This window comes from Polyodon spathula, chromosome 2 (assembly GCF_017654505.1).
Source record: "Polyodon spathula isolate WHYD16114869_AA chromosome 2, ASM1765450v1, whole genome shotgun sequence".
NCBI lineage: Eukaryota > Metazoa > Chordata > Actinopteri > Acipenseriformes > Polyodontidae > Polyodon > Polyodon spathula.
In genome coordinates this window covers 81,607,911-81,634,999 of record NC_054535.1, presented here as the reverse complement: position 1 = coordinate 81,634,999, position 27,089 = coordinate 81,607,911, and the positions used below count along the sequence as shown (strand labels likewise).

The window sequence follows — 27,089 nt, the reverse complement described above, 5'->3', positions numbered from 1 at the left end:
TTTTTATTTATTTCTAAACTGCAAGGCAGTAAAGAACCAAATATATACACACACCACAGCAAACTGCGAGGGTAAAAATAATAGGGCGTAGCATGCACCAGGGGGACACAAGGGCAGATTCGGAAGCAGACAGAGAAAACCACAAGATAGGGGAGAGCACACTGTTTGTTTACAAGGCCCGACTCACTGAGGTGGGCTGGGTACGCCGCTGATTCTGGGAAAACTGCGAGCCAGCTTTCATCAGGAATGCAAGGGAAATACAATCGACTCAAGCAGCTCTTTTCTATCAACACGCTCAGCTAGACATAGAGGTCATCTTGAGAAGGAAAAGAGAAATGGCTTCCTCAGGATGACTATTTTAATCCCTTGGTGGGTGGAACCGAGTACGTCATCCCAGGAAGGGGCCTATCGGCAGCTCTGGTATAGACAGCTCAGCGATATCTACCCAATGGGAACAGGCATATCCCATACATAATGTCGTTGGTGGTCGTCTCCGAATTGAAATGGAACACACCGCATGCAAATTCAACACTAATCTTGATTATAATTCAGCAGAGCTCAAGAGTTAGGAGGGACTTCAGTTTATGGCAGAACTGTATTGGCTCGGCTGAAGGAGGGTTCTTTAAGTAGCGTGTGTCGTGGTCTTTACTTACGTCCAACCAGGTCACCTGGTGCTGCCTCAGAATTGTGCTTGACATTTGAGAGTGAATGGAGGTAAATTCAAAGCATGGCCCCGACTACCAAGAGTTTAAATTTACCTGCCTTGAATACTGTTGGCAACTTCCATCGATTGAAGGTTGACAAATATGGAAGTGAATTTCTTGTCTGGCGCTTCACTTTTGGCAAGATAGTTGCCTGGATTTTCCTGTCAATCAGATGACCATATTTGCAAGTGCACTGAGAGTTTTCTACCTAAAATTCTGCATAGCTTAACATTCTTTTTAGTACACTGTCTTTAAAAAAAATATATATAGTGCTCCTGAATGACTTCTTAAGTTAAATATTAGATGAGTGCAAAACCATCAAAATGAGCCCTTCCAGTCAGTCATATGGTCATGCAGATGGAAAATAGACTAGCAGTACATTAAACTTCACTTTACACAATAGCCTTTTTAATTAAAAGTCCTGAGGACAGTATTTTTTCATAATGTGGAAAAAAATCTAGTCTTTGACACCCTTCTTTTGCACACAGAACTAGGGAACAGTCGGTACATAACTCCTCTTTTCTTTAAGGCAACCACAACATGGTTCTAGAAAGCATCAGACTATTATATTTCAAGGCATAACTTTTTTTTATTTTTTTTAAGGTTATTAATTGTTGTTGGTTATAGATGACAGATAAAGTACTTTTAGACAACCCATTATGCACCAACCTACTTTCCAAATTATTTGACAAAAAGGAAGAGATGGATAGAATAAAGTTTTCAATTCTAGATTTATATGAAGATTTTTTTTTTTTTTTTTTTTTTTTAAGTCATTTTAGCACAAGCATGAAATTAGCTTAGGTGTACTTTTACTTTACACAAAGATTCTCTATTCACAAAATGTATTCAATTCATCAAATTTGCAAATAATGGCAAGCGTGTTGCTTTTGGGTGATAATCAGGCATTGGAGTGGGGGAGTGGGGGTGGAGGATCAGTTAGCACAACATACAATTTTCACAGACTGGCATTGGAGTGCAGGTTGTAAGCATGTATTTATTAAGGATAAAACTGTAATCGAAGTACAATGAGATGAACAGCATTTTAAACAAAACATACAGAGTACATACACACACAGCTGAAATAGGCAGATGAACATCATTAGCACATATTACATTTGAATTAAAGATACACTGCCATTTACTGCAATTAAACAACTTTAGTAGATCAGGTTTTCTTTGCAAGACATTGGACATGTGTGCAAAAGTCCTACTTGCGTGTTACTGGTGTTGTGACAGAATACTTTTTTTTCCAATTCTGAACTCTGGTAAATTATTAGGGATAGTTACAGGGCTACTTTGATTAAATCTAAGATATGCATCAGCAAAACATGAGAATCATTGAATTGAATTGCGATTATAATGGACCAACTAGAAACACAGATAGCGGTTTGACAACATATTGCAGAATGAGACGGCATTAACAGGCATGTTGCTGTATGAAAGATATCTTTTATAAGTTTTATATATGACCTCCTTTGTTAAATGTGCAAATTGTAATCATCTTGCAATTATTTTTACGTGTACTAAAGGAACTCAGACATTATTATAAACTCAAGACTAACTTCATAATATGTTCCTAGATTGTAGAAAAGCCCACCTTAAAGAAAATACAGTATGCGGGATGGTGCAAGAACAGTTGTGTCCCACCCATCAATACAACTGCCCCCAAAAATGAAATGTTCACACAGTCCACAAAGCAGTTAGTTGGGAAAATAATCCCATGCAGCTCTTGTAGGGAAGGAATGGTATACACAGTCCATGTTCACACCACACTGAGTAAGCCTACCTTTCATTCAAGCTATTCATATGTACTTACCTTAACACATTTAGCCCTGACAAATGTATCAATTCACTAACCAATAATTGTTTTCAATATGTGAACAGCTTTGTCTTTGCTCATAGTATGGAGCTTTTCCTGTGGACATGCCAAGACAGTATGTAATTCAACTAAATCATAAACGCTTCCAACACTGAATTGCACATTAAGTTTTTATTTTTTTTTAAATGTTATAAGGATAGAGTTACATCATAATTATAAAAAAAAAAAATTACTTACAGAATTAAGTAATCTTTTTATTTTAAGTGTTTATATTTCTAAATGCAAAGGACATGAACTATCTACATTGTTTAAAAACAAAAAACAAAAAAAAAGGGCAAATAGAAGTCATTTATCTAGACGCAAAACAGAACATGAAGACCATTCAACTCCACATGTATCTGTAACCATTAAACTGCACTGTATAATTACACAAAAAAAACCCAAAAAACAGCATCTTAAAAGGAACCATATTGGGATATCTTTTGCCACTATCTTTTGCCACTATCTTTCATTTTTGCAAGTTATAAAAAAAAAAAAAAAAAAAAGTCATTTATTCTGATATGTAATATAAAACCTGAAAAAACTTTTTTTTTTTTTTTTTTTAAACATAATTCTTGTTAGACTATTTCAGTATTTTTTATTTTTGTCGTCTTCGATTTTGGCACTCAGAGAATACACGTTTTTTTTTTTTTTTTTTTTTTTTTTTTTTTTCCAATACTACCAGTATTTATCAGTGAACATCTATGGTCCCTCAAATGCTGTATGACACACACATACCACTGGCCTTAGTTGGCACTCTGCTTGCATCACCAGTGCAATTGATCCTACCAAGAATCTTAAAAAAAAAAACAGCATGATAAAGACACAAAAGGATGTAAATAAAAGTAAATTAAACAAAAAACAAATAATAATCCTGCTTAACATGCAACTCACTAGTTACCTTAACTGTGCTACCTGAACTAAGCATGCAAAAATAATTGTCTATTTAAAAGCTTCCAACATGGACCGGACATCAAACACAGTACAACAATGCTACGGTAGGTAAATGAAAAAGGCCAATAATTATATACATATACATATATATTTCAGACTTGCACTGTTAAAAGCCCCAAGACATCCGGAAAGTAACATGGAATCCCTGTAACAAGGGACTTGCATTTAGTTACCAAGGTAACACAAGAACTGCTTACAGATCTGAAACCTGAGCCCAAAGCAGATGGACAGGGATTACAAAATTCCATACACTAAATAAATCATTTGTCACTAGAAATAGAGATTTAGTATCCAGGAGTGACTGAAGGTATACATCAGCAGGATCCATTTATATTTACTGTACAATAAGCAAGAAGCAGCATAACAAGGAGGTCGGGTTAAGGGAATACAAAGAACCTTGCTTTGTAAAATAAGTACTGTTTAAATATTGTAATACCCACGTATCAATACAGTAATAGCTCTCACAATGGACTGCAAATATTCTGAATGACTACCTTAACTCAAGCAGGCTTTGTTTCAAGTATTATTCTGAAACTTAACCATTAAAGTTGTTCTGTTGCTTGATATCCACTTAAATGCTACGAATAACATTGAGCTTCATCTCAAAAGGCTCAGGTTGGAGATTTACACAGAAGTATTTTTAGCATCAGAAAAAAAAAAAAAAAAAAAAAAAAAAAAAAAAAAAAATAATAATAATAATAAAATAAAATGAATTTATTATTAATGGGGGTGAGGTTTGGGGTGGACACCCCACTCCCACCCCCTAGAAAAAAAAAGTAACTTGACAGAACGGCAGGATGCAGAGGATGAATTGCAAGACCGAGCACTGTCATGAACACAATGAATCACATTTACAACATGGATATTTAGTGCTTTATAAATGTTCATGAGAATCAATTTACTTGCCTTTGGTTACCCATGTTAAATACTGTAAAATACAACTTGACGGGAATGCACTGAAAAATGATACTACTGTACCAATACTGCAATGTTTATTTACCATTCAACAGAGCACTGAGGCATACTGCTTAAGGCTCAAATTGTAATCCGGCAAAACAGAAAAAGGGTAATAAACAACCGATTCCAAATGATAATAAACACTCAATTCATCCAGAGATTCTGTATTTGTAAAAGATATCCCATAGCTTTACATCGACCCGCAGGCTTTTTATAATTACGTTTACTGCTCGTGCCTATAAAGTCTAAACCCTTTCAAAATGTTCACCTTTTGTTGCCTTATAGCCTGGAATTAAACCGCATTAAAATCGTTTTTTTTTCATCTATCTACACATCCTACCCCACAACTTCCAAGTGAAAAAATATTGTAGAAATTTGTAGAAAATTAAATAAAAATAAAAACTGAAATAACTTGGTTGGATAAGTGTCCACCCTCCTTGTAATAGCAATCCTAAATTAGCTCAGGTGTAGTGAGTAGTGCATTTCAAAGCAAAGACTCAACCATGAGCACCAAGGTGCTTTCAAAAGAACTCCGGGACAAAGTTGTTGAAAGGCACAGATCAGGGGATGGGTATCAAAAAATATCAAAGGCCTTGAATATCTCTTGGAGCATTTGGCGCAAACCCAACACAGCGCATCACCCAAAGAACACCATCCCTACCGTGAATCATGGTGGTGGCAGCATCATGTTATAAGGATGTTTCTCGTCAGCAGGGACTGGGGCACTTGTCAGGATAGAAAGGAAAATTAATGGAGCAAAGTATAGAGAAGTCCTTGAGGAAAACCTGCTGTCCTCTGCAAGAAAGCTGAAACTGGGCCGGAAGTTCACCTTTCAGCATGACGACGACCCAAAGCACACACCCAAAGCTACACTGGAGTGGCTATGAAACAAAAAGGTAAATGTCCTTGAGTGGCTCAGTCAGAGCCCTGACATAAATCAAATCTAAAATCTGTGGCATGACTTGAAGATTGCTGTCCATCAACTCTCCCCAAGGAACTTGACAGAGCTTGAACAGTTTTGTAATATTGCCAAATCTAGGTGTGCAAAGTTGGTAGAGACCTATCCCAACAGACTCACAGCTGTAATTGCTGCCAAAGGTGCTTCCACAAAATATTAACTCAGGGGGGTGGAGACTTATCCAATTCTGATCTTTCAGTTTTGTATTTTTAATACATAATTTTTTTCTCAATAAAAACTTTTTTCCCTTTAATGGTGTGGGATATGGTGTGTAGATAAGTGGAGAAAAAAATCCTCATTTAAATGCATGAAACTGAGGCACTGATACACAAAATGTGAAAAAGTTCAAGGGGGTGTAAACTTTCTATAGGCACTGTAAATATATACATATAATATAAATAATATATATATATATATATATATATATATATATAGTATATACGAGGAAAAAAAAATCCTCATTTAAATGAATGAAACACTGAGGCGCACTGACACAACAAAATGTGTGAAAAAGTTCAAGGGGGTGTAGACATTCTATAGGCACTAATATATATATATACGTTTCCTTGAGCGATTATAGATTTGAGTGCATTTTTTTGTGGGTTCAAAAACTAAAACAGGGACCAAACAGTTTTAAAAGATCACTTGTTAAACTAAAACCAAAAAAAAAATGTCATTTTAAATGACATCCGGTACCACACTAGGTTAAGGAAAGCGGTTTTCATGCCATACTTGCAGGCGTTCTTGATGTTACATGCCCTGATGCTGAAACACTGACCTGGGAAGCGAAGCAGTCTTGAAGCAAGGCATACAAACAGCATTCTTTAATCCAGTGTGGTACTTGCTTTCGTGATACAGATCTGCTTTAACGTGCATACTTCAAAACTGCATATCTAATAATACCAAATGTACCTAACAATCACCAAATGGACATGACAGGCAAGATATGCAACACATACTAGAAATTAACCTTCCAAATTGGTTTTAGCCAGAGGAGATGTTTGATTATTATTATTATTATTATTATTATTATTATTAAAAAAACAGAATTGCACTGAAAATTCCAAAGCAATCTGTATATTTTGTAAAGAAAAAAAAATATTTGCAAATTCAAGACTAAGGTGAATTAAGGCAAAATGTTACATCTGCAAATAATTTAAACAGATGTAACAAACTTAACAGTTATTAAGTTATTTATATGGAAGTGTGTATGCATTCAGAAAAGGTTTAAAATTTGCTTTATCCTATACAGATTGCAAGCTTCCACATTTGATGATTTTAATCCTTTAAAGATGTGGGTTTAAACATTTTAAAAAAAGTGACATTTTCAATAGATTAAAACAAAAAAAAAAACTGTTTTAGTAAGAGAAAAAACTAAACTGAAATCATAATTAACAAAAACTAAAAGGTTCCTCTAGATTTGCCAGAATAAATTCTCCCAAGCTTACTTTGAAAACTGTTGCTATCTGTCTGATTACCTTCTGTCTATTTCTTCTGTTCTTGGAGTGGTTTATCTTGTACAGACACATCTTGAAGAATGAACTTCTTAACTTATAACAACAATGTGTGAAGACTGCATCCTCCTGGGGCATGTTCCTCTGTCCTATGTGTTGAATATTGTTATGTTGGGCAGTGCCATTCCCATGCCCAAAAAAAAATGGAAAGAAACAAAGCTATGCTGGATGGCAGGGATTGTGGGCTGGCGGATACAGCATGTTACTATGAGCCTGGAAAGCAAAATATCCATTTTGTCCCCTCAAGTTGTCCAGAGAAAAAGTTCAAAACATTTGGCAAAGTTTTTTTGTTTCTTCTTTTAAGGAAGCCTAAGATGTTTTTACCAAATCATAGACGTAAATGTGGAAATCGTCATCAAACTTGATGAAATAAACCGATGGTTTGGCTTCCACCTGATGGATGACCATGCCAGTCCTTTTAGAGCCATCTTCTTTGGCATATTCCACTTGCTTCCCCACAAGACTGTCAACAACCTCCCCGGGCTCTCGCTCAGCAGGAGGGGAGTCATCTGTAAAATGGAAAGAATGTTCACTCACTATTTCAAACTGATGATCACAGCTTTGGCCTCAGGGCTTTTGTCCTTAGCCTTGCCTTATACTATACAATTTAATTTAATTGACGGTCCACCTTTTTCAGTCTGTTACTGGATAGCTTAATGGATCATTACCAGTTACAAATAAGCTTTGAGCAGACAATGTCTAAACATAATTCTTATCTTTTGTTGACTGCTTATTTATAAACCACAATAACGTATACAGTATAGCATATGCATTACAATAAAAAAAAAAAAATGCACAATTACTGGAGTCTGGCATTATCCGCAGGTCACCCTCTTTATAATCATCTAGGAGTTGGTACATGTATAAAACAGGATCCTTTTCATAAGTGATATAAAACCATGTGTTCATAATTGGAGCCCGGGCTAGAACCATGCCCCTCCATTCATCTTTTGATCCATCTTCTGTTTCAAACATGTGCTCCACAGCTTTGCCGATCATTGTATCTGCTAGGTGTGCATCACTGATTCGAGAAGAGGCTATAAAAATAATAACATTAAACAATATGAGTGACATTCATCCTCAGCCATGGCTGTAAATTTAAAATTAGAGCCATTCGTAACATGGCAAACTGACTTGCTAAAGAAACACCAAGAACTTTAAGAACCTCTGCATTTCTGTGCCTCTATACCCATTGATCTAGCGCCATGTCTTGGGGAAATCTGACAAGACTGAAAACAAATACACCATTTATTTGCAGTCTTTTGGATTTATATGAAGTTTCAGACTTGCTTTTGCAGTAAGAACAAAACACTTCATCTGCTACAGTTTTTACAATTGGTCAAATAAGAATTTTGGAATAAACAGTACTTTCCATCCTTATTTAATACTTCAGCACCATTTTAAACAACTTCACTATGTTGTTTAGCTATAGATAGACAAATATAGATAGATAGATACTGTTTAAAGATGGCACAAAGTAAAAATGGACGCAAGGTAGGAAAAATTACATTAAAATAAGGAAAATGGCAAAGTAGACTTACTGTACGTAACATTTGGTACAATGAAATAAACAAGAGCAAATAAACAAGTTAATTTCTGCAAATATCTCATGGTACATTAGTTAAAGTTGAAACAACTTCCAAAATAAATTTCATTTTGGCCATCACTTGCAAGCAAAATTCCCACCTTATAGACCAGTGTCTTAAAAGCAAGATCCTGTTTAATTGGATTTCTTTTGTTCTACTGACCTGTATTAAAAGACAAACCGTACCTAAAAATTAGCAAGACCAAAAACACACCACAAAAAAAGTAAAAAGCACCTTACCTATTCTGTCTGGCAGAACCTCAAGACCTTGAACCCTGTCATCTTTGTGAAGCTCAAGTCCATAGACACAGTCAAATCCGTCGTATTTAATCAAGTAGAGGGAGGGGTTAACTGGAACCTGATCTAGAACGGTTCCCTTCCATTGTGTCACAGGTCCACTACCTTCTTTCCAACCATGCTGTATTCTACACCCAACAATATTCCGCCGGGGTTGAGAAACAGGCTTGCTTGGCCCCACATTGTTTCGATGCTTTCTGTAGAAATAAAACAATAACATTTAAAACAGAAAAAAAAAACACATTTGACATGGTATTCACATTAATTGAACTTCATACCTCAATTTTTTTTAGCACATATTACAAGGTATTTTCATTAATGCTAAAAAAAAAAAAACACGAGTGCTTGACTATTTATTTATTTTAAACAGAGAGTCCATGAGAATACCATATTTGTACATTCAATGCCAGAAGTATCTGAATCTTCGTCTTTTTCCGCTTCAGGCTTTAGTTCTTTTTCATAGCAACTGCTTCTGAGTGTCCCTTCCTTGTTACTATGATGCTCTGCATGAGATTCAAATAATTCTAAAGCCAAAACACTTTTTGCAGATTGCAACTGGAGTGCAATCATTTTACAGTGAAAGCCTGTGCAGAATACATCCCAGAGGCACACTCAGAACAAAATATCAGTCTTGCTTCAAGAAGCATTTAATTAAAAGGATTGGAAATGTGTAAAATGTTTATTATAAAAAACTACGTACATATATATGCACTATATGAATGACTGGGTAAAGAATTTGTTCTCCATTTTACCCAAAAAAATATTTTCCTGAGTGGTGACTTCCAAGACTAGTGCAATATTCAATGTAGTGCTGTACTTAGTACTCCTTAGCCAGAAACCTATTTGAGGATAAAATGAAGAGAAAATATAAAACTCTCAGATAAAAGACATATAGTTGATATTTTGCATTGTATGATTTTATTCCTTGTTTCACAAACAGGACTGTGTGAGGTTTATACCACCAAGTATTTTTTTTTTCTCTCATATTTTCATTTTCATGACTGAACTGAACCTCATTGTTTTTAAGTTCTCGTCATTGTTTGGTTGAATGTCCACATCTTCATTTTGAATTTGCTATTTCTTCTCCATTGTACTGTGTTTGTCGTGGAGTGATGGTAGCTGTGGTTTGTTTTTAAACAAAGCTGCCGACTAGGGAGCATCATGACGTAGGAACACGTATGCTATAGTAATATATTTATTGCACATACCTACATATGTACATGATTACAAGGATAGATTTCATTCAATATAGCGTTCTATTCCCATGGCAACACACATTTGTCTGGTCTTCTGATCCATTTTATTTCACACACATATGGGGCTATTTTTATGCCTTTTGTGTTTTGATAAATCACTATCTAGTTATATAATGCCCACTAGTGTATTTCTTAACTCACTCACACTTTTTCCATTTGTTAACTTTCAATTCAGTCGACACAGTAGATGTGTCCTAGTAATCAGAAAGAACACACAATAGTAAGACGTAGTTAGAAAATACCTATTTTTGTGTTCTGACAACCACATTTTGAAAAACTTTCATTTAGAAGTCTATCAAACTATTATTCTTTTTTATTTCTACATATCTAAAGTTTTCATGTTTTATAAGTACAGAGGATGGACTATACACACGATAGACACAATGTAGTCTAATATAGGCCAATGAAGTGCATTATTTATGGAAAGTAGGTTGTTACAATCCTCTCACATGCTTTATACACTACACCCTTCCTACAACGAACCTGTTGGGGTCCAAGCTTTTTGTTCGTTATATCGAGGGGTTTGTCATAGTGAAAAGACAATCAAAATGAATGATAAACTGTAAGTTAATGAGACGAGATTGTGAATAAAAATTGAATTACACGTACGTGTACGTCTCATGTGTGTGCAGTATTCTGCCTTTGCTTATCCTATCTGTTAAAGAATTAAAACGCAGTACAAAAATAAAAAATCTCAAAATGAAGCTGAACTTTTATTCCAGATCACTCTGACATGAATCGTTTCAAAGAGCACCAAATCTTAATCCAACACGCAAGAATCCCAAACTGAGCTTTCATTCAAAATCAACTCAACATGAAAAGTTTAGCAGATCCTCAAGTTTTTGTTGTTGTTTTTTCTTTAATCAATTTTGCTTTAACGCATGGTTGCTGAACAAGCCACAAAAGTGTTTTTTGACAACCTATATTCACGACAGAGAGATGCCTGCGTTACCCCCCCCCAATGATCGATATAGTTTCCAGCTTTGTTGCAACATAAAATTATTTTTGTTTCGTAGGCGTAGTTACACAACGCATATTTATTAAGACAAAAGAGTTGACTTCACTGTGGGGTGTCATCCCGTGTGCACAGAGCAGGATGTTTACAGTGTGTGAGACAATTTTTTAATCACCATTATCATCCAAGACTAGTTTATCCTGTTTTGTATTATTCAGACTAAGAAAAATGTCTTGTCATTCGTAATTGTTTGAAAAATTCCAAGGAAGGTTTTCTTATTGAGTTTATGGGTTCTTAGTCAACATATTTCTTCTCTAAGACGTCATCAGAACCGTTTACTCTTCACACCAGCAACTTATTCATCAACATATTTAATGTGGTTAATAAAGGATGTGGCATAACAAATACCACTTTATTATTTGTAGTGATATGCAAGAAATGTGTCTTTCTCCGACATTTTTAGTACTTGTTTGAAGCAAAATTTGTGGATACCCTTGTGTTCTCCCACACATGTGCAATCAATTCTAGTCAAATTAACCTTTCTGCTGCCAAGTTAGTAGAACATTCCCAAGGTAAAAATGTCAACTTTGCATGGTTCTGTTACTCTTTAAAATAACGGCTGCAAATTCCTATGAATCCCAATGCATTAGCTGATACTCCTGTGGTGTTTCACGTAAATTAAATCTGTGCCCATTTTTATTTGATTTATATTCAGGAATACAATAATAAAACAACAAACCATGTGCAATCCTTTGAAACCACTGATTTTCACATGAACCTGCGGCCAGTATTTGAAACTGTCACCCATTGTTCTATTTAATACACGCACACTTTACAATGATAAAACCTGGACAGGGTAAGAGAAACATGTGGCAAAAACAATGCTGTCAAATTCCTATCGCTTAAAAATAACATAACAAATTACAGATTTCTCAAATGTACTTTATACATTTATAATGGGGCACTGTCAAAAGTTTTCTGAAGCAAAAGTATGAAAAAAATCTCATTTAAAGAGTTCCATCTTCACTTGTATTTTAAACCTACCTGTCTAAAACTATATCGTTGCTCACAAGATTATCAAGCTTTAAACGTGACCAGAAATAGTAACACTTATTTTACACACTGTTGCAATCTTTATTTAACTATATAATTAAAATAAAATCTGTCATTGGTAAAGTAAAAAAAAAAGTGCTGGAACATTTATCTTTTATTATATATTTTTTCCCCCTATCTAATCTACAGACATCTCTCTCCTGTACTAACACTGTTGACTTAGCTAGTCAAAGTGGTGTAAAAAGACTGACTGTTCTTTTGAGATAGTACAGCAGTACACAGCTTTGGTCAGACAAACACAACATTATGACCCTTTTACTACCTAGGAAACATAGTATCATTTTCATGCTGACATTATGATAGCTGCATTTCAGCTGCATTCCATTACACTGTCACAGCAAAATAAAATAAATGTTCCAGACTTACTTGTGGGAACCCTTCTTCTTCATCATACTTGCAGAAACACCTGTGTGCCCTAAAATTGAAGAAATATGAGCGCCAGGGGTGAAAAAACAGCACACCACATCAAGGTATATCAGCATGACACAGAACATGTGCCAAGGGTATACATAACCCAGTACAGCTGTCAGTACAGCATCATGAAAAAAGTCATGTTTGTAAAACAGCTAACCAGCAATTTTATCAAAATAACACAAATGGCATTGCTTAAAATATTGAGAAATGACTTTGTAGTGCGGTCGAGAGTTCCCCTCTAAATATGTACAGAATACAATCTGTACTCCAAAACAGGATCAATCAGCATCTGATATCCAGAGAGGGAAATTAAACATGTCTGTCTGACCTCTGTTTGAGAGCCTCTCTAGTTTTGAGTGTATAATGGCCCACTGAAACACACTGGAACTCCACGATTGCAAAAAAAAAATAAAAAAAATAATAAGATTTGGGCCTTAGCACCGGCTGAATTAATGAGGGAACTAAAATTACATAAAAATGGTCACAGTTCAAGTGACTGCAGTTTTTAGGCACAAAATAAAAATCTTGCCAGTTTGTTCAATGGTGCCGCCTTAGTTTCTAATGCACAGCAACGCCACTTTGCATGCACTGTGAAAGCCAAATGGCACAACATGCCACCTTAAACACTGAAGATCAATACTAGGTGGTCCTGTATACAGATGGCTTACAACTCGCGGCTGCCATCAGCGATGTTGGATTTCATTTTTTACTTTAGGAAGTCACCATCGTCTATGTTCATGCATACACTGTACTGTGTAAAAAATTAAACACAGCAGCGAAAGGGTTCATTTTTAGCGAACTAGAAGAAATGGAAAAATCAAAGAATACATCTGTGCATTAAACAGTAGCTCAGATGTTTTCAGGTCAATGTCATGGTCAACTATAACGTTAGCATGCAGTTTATATAAAAACTGCAAATATGATGTCACTACCTCAAATGGTTTCTTAAATCTACATTGAATCACAAAACCTATAGTAAAAACTTACTCTATCTACCAAAAAAACATAGATCCCAGGGTTAACAGAGTAGTAGTGACCCCTAGCCATGAGCTTAGGAACAACTTAAAAACAACTATGGTAAAATTGAAAGCCCATAGTCAAGACAGAATACTCTCATTCTTGAGGCTTAAGCCAACAACAAATGTCTTTAAAAACTGGGCTAAGAAAGCTGCCCCGCTCACATTCCTTAAGACTAACACGACTCAAAATTGATTACCCATCTGTACCTTTATTAACAGTAATGTCTGACCAGTTTTCTGTCCTTGTTCAGTCTCATTCATAACAGAATTGCCACATTTCAACTTGCATATTTTGATCTGGATCTGTTGTGTTCCACTGTTGAATTTGTTTTCAAAAAACATACAAAAACAGTGCCTACCTGCATCAGCTCTGGATCTCTGGCCTGATGTCTTCCCGAATGGGGTCTTCATTCATCTGTGTTTAGACGAGCAGCAAAGCTGCCAGACTAGGGTGAAATATCAATAATAACCAATACTGTGAGAAGACTACAGCAAGAGAAAGCTAATTTTCTTTAATCCAACATGCAGACTGGCTGCATATAGTAGCGTTTCCCAGAGAGGATGCTAGATGTACAGATGGGTTTTCAAGGAGCTGCCGAGACAAGGTTCAATCCCAGGTTCCTGTAAAAGCAATAATACGACTTTGTATCCTGACTGGTACTGGAGATGAAACTAATATACATAGACATGTACTGTAGGCCTAAAGTTTAAATCATCTGATGCATCAAAAAACAAGTCAAAATATAACATCATCCAACTAAATTAAGAAGCTTATTTTGTTTCAAAAACAGCAACATTGTTTTTAGTGTTTTTTTTGAAAGACAGAATTTATGCATAACTAAAACACTGTAAAAAAGTGACCCTGGATGCTTTCATCCTGGCGTGTGTGATCCACAAGGATAAAAAATACATGTCCTTGTAAAATATTTAAATTCAGGCAAAATGTTCCAAAATGTAGCCAAAAGCCATGCACAAGTAAGTCACCAACTCTAGATTCCAAAAATGTAAAGCAATTTGAATAATACAAACAACATAAATGACTTGGACAAAACAAGAATACATTGTTGTTTTGGTCAGTATTTTCCCTAGAATTAAAAATAAATACATAAATAAATAAATAAATAAAGAAAGAAAGGAGGTACTGCAAGTTTATTTTAAGAAATCACTACTTTTGCATTATCAAATAACAAAAAAGCCCTGTTCCCATTCTTCATATACTTAATTGGTCTAGTCTCGGCACTTCCATTTTTTTTATTATTTTTGTTTATATTCTACTAATTACTGGGTAAAATTACTAAAAAAATAATTTAAAGAAGTCTGAGGTTCCCTGTGTTACAGAACAGTAAATATCCCAGCAAGCTCCAGAAAATGGGGGAACCCCCCCCCCCAACCTTAGTTTATGACTGCAGCCCAACGTCAACAGACGACAGTACACAGCACCTTCTGCAAAGAAAAGGCCAGCAAAAAACAGATGATTATAATTCTACTTAAAAAGGGACCAAAATGCAACCATCATTCTTTCAATGCAACTTAAGCTTACTAAAATGATGTGATACTTGACCCTGCAATAATGCTACATTTCCATTTGCACAAAGAACCCATGTATTTAAAAAAAAAAACAAAAACACACACAAAAAAAAAAAAAAAAAAACTCAAATTGGCGCAAATACAGTATTGGGCAGTGGACTGCGCTGATCGCTGGCTTATTTTGATAACCCTGGATTCCTTGTCACTATTTTTTTAGCAGTCATTTATAACATTTTAGCCTCTCTAAGTGCTTAACACTTAAAATTCGCCCCTTCAACTCTCCGATTGGTTAAATGTTGTGTCAAGACGTAACACAACTGTTGAAGACAAGGGTTAGCTGGAGGAGGCAGTAAACATCTGTTAAGTATTCAATGAGTCGTGTTTTAATCCTCTTATGAACTCGAATAAGCAGACCTTAAAAGTAAAATTAATGTTTTAAGTGGAATGTAAGAAAAGTATTATTGCTTTGTGTAAATGAACACTATAGTATTTACTTGATTTACGTGATTTAAACAAATTGATGTGGGTTTTATAAGGCAATTGTCATTCTGTGTTAGAAGCTAGGATCCCAATTTAGCTAGCTTGATAAAGACGCAAAGAGCGTCTTTATCTTGCAAGAGTGAGAATTGCCTCCTGAATCAAAAAATATATATATATATATATATATATATATATATATATATATATATATATATATATATACACACACACACACCACACACACACACACACACACACACCTCTGGAAAAAATTAAGAGACCACTGCAAATTTTTCTTAAATCAGCATCTCTACATGTATGGCAGCCAATCCATTCCAGTGTCTGTTGAATTCTAACACAGGCACACCTCATTCTACTGAATGAGGTACTGATTAGGGGATCACCTGAACCAAATCTTATTTAACGAGGAAAAGTATAAAAACCACTCCTGTGGTCATCACTATCCTCTTGCAATAGGACCAGCTGGATGGCAAAACAGTGCTAGTAGTACCTCAAAAGTAATTGGAATCAAAAAATAACTACTGACCATACCCAAAGAGTTGAAAAAGAAAGTTTTGAGTGAGGAAAAGAAGGGTTCAATTCTGGCTTTACTGGCAGAGGGATACAGTGAGCGTCAGGTTTCTTCCATCCTTAAAATTTCAAAGACGGCGATTCATAAGAACAAGGTCAAGCAGCACACACTGGGGACAACAAAGCTACAGACCGGCAGAGGGAGAAAACGACTCTCCACTGACAGGGATGACCGCCAACTCACTCGAATGTCACTCAGCAACCGTAGGATGACATCAAGTGACCTACAAAAAGAATGGCAAACGGCAGCTGGGGTGAAGTGCACGGCAAGGATGGTTCGAAACAGGCTCCTAGGGGCAGGGCTAAAGTCGTGCAAAGCTAGAAAAAAGCCCTTCATCAATGAGAAGCAAAGAAGAGCCAGGCTGAGGTTTGCAAAAGACCATAAGGAATTGGACCCAAACTGATGAGTCCAATTTTCAGCTTTGCCCAACACCTGGTCGTCTAATGGTTAGACGGAGACCCGGAGAGGCCTACAAGCCACAGTGTCTCGCACCCACTGTGAAATGTGGTGGAGGATTGGTGATGATCTGGGGGTGCTTCAGCAAGGCTGGAATCGGGCAGATTTGTCTTTGTGAAGGGCGCATGAACCAAGCCAAGTACAAGGTTGTCCTGGAAGAAAACTTGCTTCCTTCTGCTCTGACAATGTTCCCCAACTCTGAGGATTGGTTTTTCCCACAGGACAATGCTCCATGCCACACAGCCAGGTCAATCAAGGTGTGGATGGAGGACCACCAGATCAAGACCCTGTCATGGCCAGCCCAATCTCCAGACCTGATCCCCACTGAAAACCTCTGGAATGTGATCAAGAGGAAGATGGATGGTCACAAGCCATCAAACAAAGCCGAGTTGCTTGAATTTTTGCGCCAGGAGTGGCATAAAGTCACCCAACATCAATGTGAAAGACTGGTGGCCAGCATGCCAAGACGCATGAAAGCTGTGATTGAAAATCAGGGTTAATCCACCAAATATTGATTTCTGAGCTCTTCCTAAGTTAAAAGATTAGTATTGTGTGTTGTTTAAAAATGATTATGAACTTATTTTCTTTGCATTATTGAGGTCTGACAACACATTTTCTGCAAATAAATGCTCTAAATGACAATATTTTTTATTTGGAATTTGGGAGAAATGTTATCAGTAGTTTATAGAATAAAACAAAAATGTTCATTTTACCCAAACACATACCTATAAATAATAAAACCAGAGAAACTGATAATTTTGCAGAGGTCTCTTAATTATTTCCAGCGCTGTGTATGTATGTGTGCAATTTTAATAAAAGTAAATATTTGTTTTACTAATGATACCCCTGTTAAGACTAACCTTTGTCTTAAAACGCTGTCAGGAATGCAGTTGTAACTTTTAAGGGAATCTCCCAGAGATTGCTTTGGATTGCTGATCAACCAGGGGGAGTGGGGTGTTGTTTAAACTTTTTCTGTACTGTTTAGTTTAGTTAATTCTTCCCTTCTGTATTATTTTAGTTTAGTTGTTACACCTTTATTTTTTCCTTTAGTTTTATTTAATAAAACTGTTCCTTTGTATTCACTAGAAACGTTGTCTAGTCTGAGTATTTCGATAAATGTAGGGTTCTACATGATGAATTCAAAACAAAGTATTTTATTATTACAATTTAAAACTAGTCCAAATACAAATATACCTTGCACACTACATATTCAAACAGTGCTAAAATCCAAAAGGCTCATTTATCCTACGTACTGTATATAAGAGACAAGAGCTAGTTATGTTCACACCCTACTGACTTTATTCCAAGTACAGTAACATGGTAAAACCAAAAAATACACAAAATGGAAGAATCTTCTGTCTAAAAGAAATTATAAACATCGATCTTCTCAGTCCCAGAATAGCAAAAAAAACAAACAAACAAAAAAGATCAACACAGTCTTCTGTAATCTGACTCAAAGACATTAAAGTTGAATCCTGTATCCTCCACAAATCAAAACTGGTGCATGCATGGCATTTGCGATCGTCTCAATAACGAACCGTGTTATGTTTTCAGACCGAATTTTATCGCATTTCCTAACGTTTTGCTTGCATGTCTGGGCTCCACCACCTCCTTTGGGAGGTGAATATCCAATGACAATGATGCCACATGACAAAGAGGTAGGAAGTTTAAAAAAAAAAAAAAAAAAAAAACACATTTGGACTCTAAAGTTACCCGGACTAGTTGACTGACAAGACTGAAAGAAAATAATTCTATCAATATGTCATCACATTATAATATATTAGCCATCATATACATATTATTTATTTTTCCAACTTTCTAACATGCCGCTCACCAGTGGGTATCAGGGCAATGTATAGATACACTATAAAATGGTCTTACAATTAGAGTACAAAAGAACATACAGAAATACATAAATGCCAGATCTGCAAAAACACATCTAAATTTAAAAACAACACACATCTATTTATTTATATAACATTTATATAGGTGATAAATGACTTGGCTTTACAATTTAATTCTGTTTATTTATTTATTTATTTATTTAATTGAATTATCCTCTCACAACATAAATTGCATTTGTAGAAGGTATACATTTTATTATTGGTTTTTTCAAATTTATAATTTGTACTGGGCATTGGAGGTTTTATTTTGGTCAGTATGGGCTCCACTGGGTACACTGATCGGTTCAAAGTGTTCTCAGATTGAGCTGTCTGGCTGCCCCACCATGGTTCCAGATCACTCAGAGAATTGTGTGGGATATGGTTTTTTCTATACCTGGGCTACCATTTGTACGTAGATCATTTCTACACAGGAATCCCTTTGTTTAGGGCCTTGTAACATCCCAAACAATGACTTATGGTACAAGAAGACCAAATAGGAAGGGATTTCCTCATCAATTGGAAGCCAAGAAAAAGCGGTGTGGTGAAACCAGCGCTGTGCACTGTGAGGAACTGCTGGCAATGAAATATACAGATAAAAAGAGATGTCTAACTCCTCACCACCATCTATGATGAAGGAACAATAGCTGTCTGTGCAAGGTACGTGTGCGCACAAACAAGCCGATGTGTGTTGTGGACTACAACAACATGGGAGGCGTGGATAAGTCTTGACCGTGCTCAAAGGGATATTCAAGGCCTTTTATATATTTTTTTATACTCATCCTGATCTGTGCCTTTCAACAACTTTGTACCGGAGTTTTTTTGAAAGCTTCTTGGTGCTTATGGTTGAGTGTTTGCTTTGAAATGCACTACCCAGCAGAGGGAACCTACAGGAGCTGCTGAATTTATCCTGAAATCATGTGAAACACTACAATTTAACACCGGTGGAGGCCACATAACTTGGTGTGCGATTCTGAAGGCGACTGGTTACACCTGAGCTTTTAGGATTGCTATTACAAGGGGGATGGACACTTATCCAACCAAGCTATTTCAGTTTTTATTTTTAATTTATTTTTTACAAAAGTTGTGGGGTAGGATGTGTAGATAAATGAAAAAACCCACTATTTTAATGCATTTTAATTCCAGGCTGTAAGGCAACAAAAGGTGAACATTTTGAAAGGGGTGTAGACTTTCTATAGGCACTGTTTATTCTCATCTCTACCACATAGTATGCCTGATCCTGTTTTTTTTTTTTTTTTTTTTTTACATTCCCCCCCTAAAATTTTGGAATCCACCCCCCCACCCCACACTGGCTGCAGCATAGGAGGGAAATCACCACAGAATTTCAAGCCCCGATATACAGTTTACCGTGGGTACCTAAAAAGGAACATATAGTAATTTGGACGTAGCACAAGACAGTCACAAATTAGAAAAAAGCAGATTCTTGATCCTGTTTTTGCAGAATACAACATCCATTGCCTTTTGCCGCATGATATCAAAAACTGCACCTGTGTCAAAGAAAGTCTGGTGGAATGTGAAAAGCATGAACATAAATTCGAAATCTTCGAGAATTCGAATGAACCCACTAGCTGCCCTGATTACACCATCATCCATGTCTTGACGATTCCTGTGAACGTCTCGAGCAGTTAGGCGTGGTTATTTGCGACTGTACTGACAACCCTAGAAGTGAAGTTCCAGCGAGTTGGAGCATTTTTTGGCAGATGAGCACAGCCATTTTCTTCCAACAAAGCTACCCTCTTTGTGAATTTTGAAAAAAAAAAAAAGAAGAGAATCCCGAGTGTAACAAAATATATCCTAGCCTGTGTAATGCATTTTATCCCTTGGCTTAATACAAGACTGGTGCGTATGATTGATTGCCATAAATGTCTGAAATACTGTCAGAGAAGACACTCGTAATTTCCACATCATGTTGACGAATATGCACCAGCGTTGATTATAGTTTTGTCAATAGCAATTTTGAACAGTTGTACAGATTTGGCAGTTTTGAAACCTGTCGCATCGCCTCTGTGTCGCTTCTGGTGTGTATGATCATGTTGCTGCGAAAATGTCTCATCGCCAATTTTTTTAAAAAAATCGCATCGCATCTGGTGTGTGGAGACCTTAAGACAGGCAGTGAGAGCATGCACTGACCTGCACCACTGGTAAACTCCAACCACAGAAATTACTGCTGCAAACAACAGCACAGAGGTCACCTAAACCTCCAGCATGATGTCGTCTCCCTGGGAGAATTACATCTTTAAACAAAGTCACAGAGATTAAAAACAACCTCTCCGCCATGTGCACAGGTTCATCCAACACTTCATACTGTACCTCTATTCTGGTTGCAGGCATCATTGCCGAGCCTACCTCCGCTCACTGCTCCTCTTCATAATGGTTCCACTATATCTATAGATTAACAAAAACAAAAGTAAATAAGTATTCAACTACAACTTTCTACTACACATGCACAGAAGCTTTTCGTTTTCTCTCTAAACGCCACTCCCAATATCTTATTTCAGTACCAAATCTGGGCACACCCGATATATATATAACTTATATATCAGGCCTGGTTAGTGTTGCAGGCATTATTTAAAATTGATTGTTGAAGTAAGCTGCTGCTGCTTCTATGCACACTATGTTACAGGTCTTGTGTTGGGGGCCGACAAATAAGAAATTGAGTGGTGATGACGATCTTGGCACATCAGAGCAAAATGAGAAAGATCAACTGGATCGAGAAGGAAAGACAGGAGAAAAGTCTGGGTACAAGTAGGAATTTTACAGCTACTCAGAAAAGCCTACAGACAAACTGGCTGGATAAACACTGACTGAAAAAAGTCAGCCTTTCCTCAAACCAACATTAAATTACAATTAGGGCCGTGTCCGAAGGTTTGAACATTTGTTCGCTAGGAATTCAAAGGTAGTTTTAAAACTTTTTTTTTTTTTTTTTTCTGTTAACAGAAACAGTTTGACAATGTGTGAATACTATAAATCACACATTAAATGTCACTCGCATGCAATAATTTAACCTTTCGATTTGTATAATGCATAGTTATTATATTAAAATCCACTAGTGTACATATCGCTGCTGTCATGTATGGATCAGGGTATAGTATCCACTGGAGGGTACGACTGCAGTGCTTCAGCAAAATATGTACTGAATACCTAGTGTACAAGACAGTGCAAGAGAAGTGCTATGGTAGAATATGTTTGAAACATACAAAGTAGACGCCAACACTGAATGTCTAAAACTAAGCACCGTCTACCCCTCCCCCGTTCAGCTCATGTTATCCAGAGGCAAACCTTTAATTTCTTTATTCACCATCTCGACAGCAAAGGGTTGTATAGCGTAAGCTGTATTGAAAGAAATGTCTCGAAACCCCTCTGCTGTCTGGGATTTTTTTGTTAAATACCCAGACGACCAAAAAAAAAAAAAAAAAAAAAAAAAAAAAAAGTTGAATGCAAACTGTGCAAGCGACTGTTGATCATGGAGGCACAACCAATTTCCGAGGCCTCTTGACAAGCGTAATTTCATATTATTATTAATATTTTTAGTAGTAGTAAAATGTGACTGATAACCTGCTCGAAACAGTGACTGTTAAAGCTTTGTTTTACCTAAGTGCGCTGCAGTTGGTGGTACTGCAATGTAAGCTTACTCTGTGTGTGTGTGTGTGTGTGTGTGTGTGTGTGTGTGTGTGTGTGTGTGTGTATATATACACACACACGTACATGTGTATTTTTATTGAATTTATAAAAACATAATTACTGTTCTATATAACAATTTGTAAACTTCACCAGTAAATTATGCAAATTAGCACCATCAAAGGTTCTAATCTTCCCTTGGTAATGTGTTCCAAAACCTTTGAAGGTCAAAACCCTTCGTTGCAGCCCTAATTACAATACTCTATGTTTAAAGTGTATCTTACAGGTCAAACAACAATACATTTCTGTAAAGATTTCATCAATAGAAATCAAACTGTTTTTATGCGGTTAAAAAATATTAATACACATCAAAGATATGATTGTTTTTGTGTGGTGTATGGCCACACCCACTCAAAAATCATGCTGGCTGTAATAAAATCAAAAATTACGTATGAAAACATAAACACACATGGAGACTGCAGCTAAAAACATAGAAGATGAAGTCGAAGACCTAATTAATTTTAGGGAACAGGTGCCACAACCCTACATTTCTGAACCAGCGGTGAGGCAGCAACTAAATGGGGATCGACAAGAATAGAGTTGTGGACTCTCAAATCTGCAGCGGATATGCAACACTGCATTGCGAGTGCAATTTCCAAAATTGTAACGTGTTTGATTACCAATAATATACATTTCAGTATCTATATTCTGTAATTAGTTTAGCGATTGTCTGTTACGGCCTATAATACCCATTTTTGTCATTTTGTGATCACAGACTGTCACAGAACAGCAGACCACTGACAGCGACACTGAAATCTTTTCAAAGACGATACATTACAAACATTACAATAACGTACAGTACACAAGGATTGATAAGATGGCATTATATAAAGCATATAAGACAATGTCAGCAATGAATATGGAACAATAAACGTTTCTTTACTCACCATTACATCAGAGGTACACATTTTCTGATGCAGTAAAGTTCAGATAGTTGTTTGTAATCCAGAAATACAAATTTATATTCCAATATGGTAATGCCATAACAACTATTTACATGTTTTGTACACTGATGATGCACACACAATAATTAAAGTCTCTATATAATTTTAAAAGTGAGTGCCGATATGAGGCCAAGAACTGTTTCCCTTTTGATATGTCACGTGTGACGTGGTACAGAAAGATCTTGTTTTTGGGAGGCGTGCTCCATGATCCACATTAATCACATTTTCGTGGCCTATAAAAAAATTATTATTATTATTATTATTATTATTATTATTATTATTATTATTATTATTATTATTAAATAATACTACTAATGTTCTTAATAAACACTGCTGCATCCATTTCTGTTATTAAAAAAAATAATAATACCTGCAAGATACTCTTTAATCTTTCCAAGGCATGCTACTGTACAAACAGAATCTGAGCCTTGACATAAAGGATATAAAAACACATAAAACAGAGCGTCTACTAACATCACTAGCTTGTCTCAGAATTGATGCTACTGCTCATTCAAAATTCTGAAAACTCTGCAACCAATCACTTTGTATTATCATCATCGCCAAAGAAACAATAAAGCTATTTTAACTGAATTAATCTTACAACAGATAAGGTCAAATCTTTTTTGCTTTCCACTGTCAAGGTCTCTACATTCCTACGGTCTCCACAAAAACAACATCAAACAGTACTTGCAGTTCAAGCAGCCTCTTTGCCATGACACAAGTGTTCAGTATAAATTTAAAAGAACTGCCACTGATCAACGTGTTCACATGTATTCTACAGTTTGCAGGTTTCAGTAATCAGTACTGTATGTATGCATAAAAACACAGTTACTGTTTATTTAGTGACATTCTCATGCAGAGGGATTTCTAACTAAATAAATAAATAAACAGTTGGTTTAAACTTAATTGAATTATATTGTTCATCTGGCTCAGTCACAGAATTCAGGTTTGATGCTTTGCCTCAGATTCCTTGATTGATGAAATCATGAACAGTTGTTGCATTACAGGACATCAAATTCCGGTGATTTGTATATTATTAACCACCCATGGAGAACTTTTGTACCTTCGACAGTGTTTCATTTGAGTTACAACTATAAGAAAAAGTGAAGAATTGGTTGCCTGGCATGTGAACAGTAGGCTAGTGAAGTGTAATGAAATGCACAGCCGCAGGTCTTCAACACCGCAATCGTAGTGCAAAGTAGGTTGCTGTATGAACAGCACTGTCCTAGCTAAAACTGATCATTTCTATTGCTGCTTCTCAAACATACTTAAAATTGACTGAATCAAGAAACTTAAGTAACCTGATGCTATCTGATATCTATTTTGAATACCACCAGCATATCAAATAAAATTCATAAGTGGATACTACATTATATCATTAAATGTGCAGCAATACCTAACCCCACTCCTCTAAGAATCTAGAATGTATTCCACTACATCTGTAAACATTTTGATCTACTTTACAGATAGGAACAGGAGAGATGTATCCCCAGTCAACCGTAACCCAGTGTTTGTCATACTGCCAACAGAAGACAACTATTTTCACAATCTTCCTAAATCCATTAAAAAAAAAAAACATGTCTAAAACTATGGGGCAAAATTTAGGGAAACAATAGTTTAACTGCCAAATCCCATATATATATATATATATATATATATATATATATATATATATATATATATATATATACACACACACACACACATACACACACACACACACACACGTGTATTTAGCACTTTGGCAACTGAATACATTGGGTAACAGTATGAGAAACATGTTGCCAGGGAGGGTTCCAAGAATGTGGACTTCGATTGTTCTACTGTTTGACAGCACCTCCTCACCTGCAACACAAATGCTAGCTTTCATGTCACCATCTTACCAGTATGTCAAAATTCACTAAAGGCTGAAAAAATGTGTACCTGTACAGAAATAACTGTAAATGGTTAAAAATCAAAATCAGTAGTTATGATTTACTGTACTTAATTTGACATTTATCTTGAGCACTACATTAGTGTTTGACTACCCAATTAGCAAAAAAACGTTACTGGTACCACACTATACTCTTGTGTTTATTTTTTTCTTCTAATTGTTAATATTTACGGGTTAATAAAAAATATATCACTCGTGTTATTTTCTCACTTTGTTTTAATACAAATCATATTCTATAAAAACCAGTCCCCAATTATCGTTTTGTCTATAGTGTATTAATTTTTAAAGGACACATACTCAAAACAATGCCTGCTGAACTTCCTCACACTCAAGCATCTGTCTGCCAACGTTTTTGCTGCATTCTATGAAAAAAACACCAAGAACAAAAATACTAAATCTCGAGTATGCTGATCTACAGCTTTTCTAGGGGGGTCAGAGTTAAAATATGGAAACTGGCAGGTTAATTAATGGTTTGCATTAAGTTGACAGAAAATACAGAATACAGCTAAAATGAAAAAAAAAAGCCATAAAAATTACCAACGCCTGCAACAGCAGCCAGTATTTTTATTACAGCAGCAGCAGCAGCGTCAATGTCAGCCATGTTGCTCCACTATTTACAAACCCCGCAGCAGCAGAGACCAGCAGAACGGCGTAGTCGAACAAAGGAAGGACTGTACTCCCTGACATGAAACACATTTTAAATGAACACAAAACTACACAAACAACCCCCTTTTCCAGAGAACCACATACACACAAACACCTCTCAATCTGCCTTTCACTGATTTCCTGTGACCATATTGCCTTAACAATATTTAGTGTCGCTTACCCGCTGATTTGTTAAATATATAGCTTATTTCGTCTCCCGCTCTCCCCAGTCTCAGCCTCCGTTTGCAGGCAACCCCGATAGATTACACGGCCGGTCCCTCCCCTTCTTTTTGCCAGATTGTGAGATCGCTGATTCAATTGGTTTGAGCGCTGGAATCACCTTTCCTGCTAAATAGTGAGTGATTTTGCACTGTCTGGAGCGGCCTGGCCTGCGTCTGTTTTACATTTGAATGCGACAGGAAACTAGCGTTAGAGCGTGCGCTCATTTGGGGTGAGCGAGTTTGTTTTTAACTTGGTGTCTGTGATTAAAAAATAAATAAATAAATAAATAATTAAATGTAGATTTTTGCATTTAAACATCGTGCCCGTATATTTTTTGGATAACTGCAGTTTTAATGACATGGTATAATATATTCCAAAGTAAATTTGTTATATTTTCAAAGTTTTTGGAATCCCAGTGTGGGAAATGTACCATATTTGTAGAATGCCAACATTTAAAACAATGGTGACATCTGATATTGTGTTCATTTTATACTTGTGTCTATTATATCAACCTCATACTTAATAATTACTAGGATGTGTTTTAATTGTACATTTGTAGTTATTAGTGCCAGTACCTGAACTATATATATATATATATATATATATATATATATATATATATATATATATATATATATATATATATATAATTAGAACAACATTTATTGTGTTTGGATTAATGGCCTTTGGATATTAAAAAAAAAAAAAAAAAAAAGGAATTACACAGCTGTGGTATGTAAACTGCATGTCACTAATGTATTTTTAATGTTTGGATTATATTTGTCTTACTGTCTTCTTGTAAGAATCTGTTCTGTCATTTGGATATTACAGGACCCAGAGATACTGCTTATGAAGAAAGGGACACCATTTCTGCTTGACCAAGAAGCTTCTCTCCACATGGGACAGATACTTTGCTGAGCCCAAAGGCTAAAGCTTTCTTATTTTACTTAACATGCAAATTAAAGGAACTTCAAATTATATCAAACAGGGAAACTGAATCATTTTGAAACTATATGATCATAGTCCAGCTTTTCTAATTCGATGATAAATGGAAATTGTAGGTCATATTACCTTATTTACATTTACAAACAAGCAAGTAATCTAAGTAATTACTTTAAAACTACAAA

At 35.9% G+C, this 27,089-nt stretch overlaps 1 protein-coding gene across 2 annotated transcripts; it reads right to left on the bottom strand.

The window, feature by feature from the left end:
* Window positions 1-6,006: 6,006 nt before the first annotated feature.
* LOC121302003 (spindlin-Z) lies at window positions 6,007-26,116 on the bottom strand. Of its 2 annotated transcripts, none has more exons than XM_041231789.1 (7): window positions 25,922-26,116; window positions 20,851-20,925; window positions 13,944-14,030; window positions 12,518-12,566; window positions 8,771-9,024; window positions 7,749-7,982; window positions 6,007-7,454 (listed from the first exon to the last, which is right to left on the bottom strand). In XM_041231789.1, exons 3-7 carry the CDS (start codon window positions 13,993-13,995, stop codon window positions 7,255-7,257), a joined length of 789 nt encoding a protein of 262 aa, XP_041087723.1. In that variant the 5' UTR covers window positions 13,996-14,030; window positions 20,851-20,925; window positions 25,922-26,116; the 3' UTR covers window positions 6,007-7,254. The 2 variants fall into 2 exon arrangements, with proteins under 2 accessions (XP_041087723.1, XP_041087714.1); XM_041231780.1 differs by having other exon boundaries at window positions 13,944-14,205; window positions 25,922-26,115.
* Window positions 26,117-27,089: the final 973 nt, after the last annotated feature.